Below are 2,405 nucleotides of genomic sequence, written 5' to 3' on the forward strand. Positions count from 1 at the left end.
AAGGCTTGCTTCTGCCAGTCCACGCACATGCCACCGTTTTGAGCGGCACTACCTCACTTTGTTGCAGCCCACTCAGTCCACATGTCGCCCCCCTGGACACTGCAAGCAAGGGCGTCGCCGCCAACTCGGCCGCCGTACGCAGCCCCCGCGCCAGCCGAAAACCCTGTCCCTCAGCGCAGCCGCCGCCCGTGGTGCGGGGCAGGCGCGGGGGCGGCGGGTGCGCTCACCAGCGCGTGCAGCAGCTCGTGCACGATGACCTCCATCTGGCGCCGCGGGGTCAGCACGTCGTACGCCCCCGGGCACAGGTTAATGCTGCCCATCACCGGCCGCGAGTCCTCCCCGCCGACCGCGCACGCGCCGGCGTACGCGACCGTGCCCGCGGCGCAGGGGGCGGAGGTCACATACAGCACAAAGTCGACGGGGCGGCCCTGGCCGGAGCCTGAGACGAACTCTGGGTCAACGGCGGCGTCCAGGCAGGTTTTTGAGGCCCAGCCGGAGGGCAGCAGCAGGTTCCCTGGCGTGGGGCGGCGGACCTGGAAGAGCTTCCGCAGCACCCGAACCGCGGTGGGCATGGTGTCGCTCTCGATCTGGGCGCGCATGCCGTCGTCGTCGGCCCAGCCGTCGAGGCGGAAGTCGAGCCAGATGCGCGGCGGGGCCGGCGGCAGGGGCGGCGGCGCAGGGGCCCTGGCGGTGGCCGCGGACTCCTTGGCTGCTTGGTATGCGTTCATCAAGACTGAGCGTCTGATCGACTCGCGCTCGCGCTGGGCCACCGAAGCGCGGCCGCAGCCCTTGTGCGCGATTCCGGGATAGGCGAGCAGCAGCAGCTGCAGCAGCAGCTGCAGCAGCAGCAGCGGTGTCGTGGCGAGCCTTGGCATCGTGGAGGAGCCGTGTGCTGAGCAACAACTGTTTCGCGGCTACTTCAAGCTATCTGTGGCCATCTCATGCAGATGTAAACTGTTCCGTGCATACGCGCCGTGGGACGGTTGGGTTTGCCGTCAAGGAGCTCAGAACGACCACGACCGTGCGATGTACTTTAACATTCAAGCCACACGAAGAATTTGTCTACATACGTCAACGCATGTCAGGCATGGTCGGGTGCAGATGACCACGCGGTGTGGCTGCAGAGAACTCCTGGTGTCATAATCCACCTTGCCAAGCGCTGCCAAGCGCCGCCAGCTGCGGCTGCCCTGCAGCGCTGTGCTGTGGCGGTGTGCTGCCTGCTGTGGTTGTGTGCTCCTGCAGCCACCAGCCTGTGTGTTTCAGTGCTGTCTTGACCCGGCACACGCCTGCGCCCCCCCCCCCCCCGATCTAGAAAAGAAAAATGCTGTGCCATGCCTGCGTGCGCTCCTGCACCGCCCTGGCACGACTGCGCAGCTGCCGGCAAGGTAGCTGTGCCTGCGGGCTGGCCTCGGCACAGCTGCGCTCGCTGCGCTAGGGAAGTGGAGCTGCAGCCCGCACCCCAGACTTCATTGACACTGCACTGCGCTGCAATCTGCGCTGGGGCTTGCAAGCTTCGGCTGCCCCATCGCGGGAAGCAATTCGACGGGGTTGGCTAATTTACAAGAGGTGGAGGCCAGGTGAAAATCTCCCAGACACTCGGTCCAATGGTATGGTAACTCATGACAAGTGTGCCCATTGCTGCTGCTTTTCAAGGTTGCTGCATTCAAGCCACGGCCGCCGCGACGGGCTTCTTGCTCGCCTTGATGCCGTTGATGGCTGCAATGGGGGAAAGGGGGAGGGTGGGGTCCATCTGTCAGCACCACTGACTGTATCGCGTGCGCAACACCGACACAGCAGGCGGCGCGTCAACTCGACGCCACAGTGCCCCTCCACCACCAGCTGCAACCTGGACCCCCTCAACCCCTCCTCTGAATCAAGCCCAGACGCTGCAGGTCGCCGCGGCGCGGGGCGCGCCGCGCAATGCGCGTGCTGCGACACACAGGCAGTGTGTTGGCGATCCGCGCACCGTCGCGGTACGAAGGCGCCTTGAAGACGGCGGAGCCCGCGACGAGCGCGTTGGCGCCCGCGTCGATGACCTTCCAGGCGTTGGCCGGGGTCACGCCGCCGTCCACCTCGATCCAGGGGTTGACGCCCTGCCGGGGTTGAGGTTTGTGTGTTGTCGTTAGGTGAGGGTGCAGAAAGCTCTGCTAGTCGGAAGCCAGCTTGATCTGCTCATGCACAACTGGATATTGGCGCAACATGGTCCGCAACCCCGCGGCGCCCAAAATCAGCTGCTTGCGGCCGCTTCGCAACAGCCGCCCGAAAAGCCGCACCCAGACCACCCAGCCTCTGCTCAAGCGACGCAGGCAGCCACTCCTGTCGCGGCCCTCGAAGCGCTGCTAGCGGCGGCCCACCCCCCCTCGACGGCCAGCTTGCCTTGCCTCAACGCCCCCCCCCCCCCCCCC

At 66.2% G+C, this 2,405-nt stretch overlaps 2 protein-coding genes across 2 annotated transcripts in view; both read right to left on the bottom strand.

Annotated features, from left to right (window-relative positions):
* Positions 1-170: 170 nt before the first annotated feature.
* MNEG_12519 (hypothetical protein) lies at positions 171-875 on the bottom strand (the record flags this gene model as incomplete). The annotated part of the gene is made up of 1 exon (XM_014039007.1): positions 171-875. The coding sequence occupies one exon, from the start codon at positions 873-875 to the stop codon at positions 171-173; it is 705 nt and encodes a 234-aa protein (XP_013894461.1).
* Positions 876-1,663: 788 nt separating this feature from the next.
* The window catches only part of MNEG_12520 (ribulose-phosphate 3-epimerase), a gene marked incomplete at both ends in the record, with an annotated part of 3,169 nt that continues 2,427 nt past the window's right edge, over positions 1,664-2,405 (bottom strand). Inside the window, 2 exons of the mRNA XM_014039008.1 lie at positions 1,664-1,716; positions 1,967-2,093. Coding sequence (XP_013894462.1) covers positions 1,664-1,716; positions 1,967-2,093 — 180 coding nt within the window. The remainder of the gene's footprint in view (positions 1,717-1,966; positions 2,094-2,405) is intronic.

The sequence above is a fragment of the Monoraphidium neglectum genome (assembly GCF_000611645.1).
Source record: "Monoraphidium neglectum strain SAG 48.87 unplaced genomic scaffold scaffold03286, whole genome shotgun sequence".
In the NCBI taxonomy this organism is placed as follows: domain Eukaryota; kingdom Viridiplantae; phylum Chlorophyta; class Chlorophyceae; order Sphaeropleales; family Selenastraceae; genus Monoraphidium; species Monoraphidium neglectum.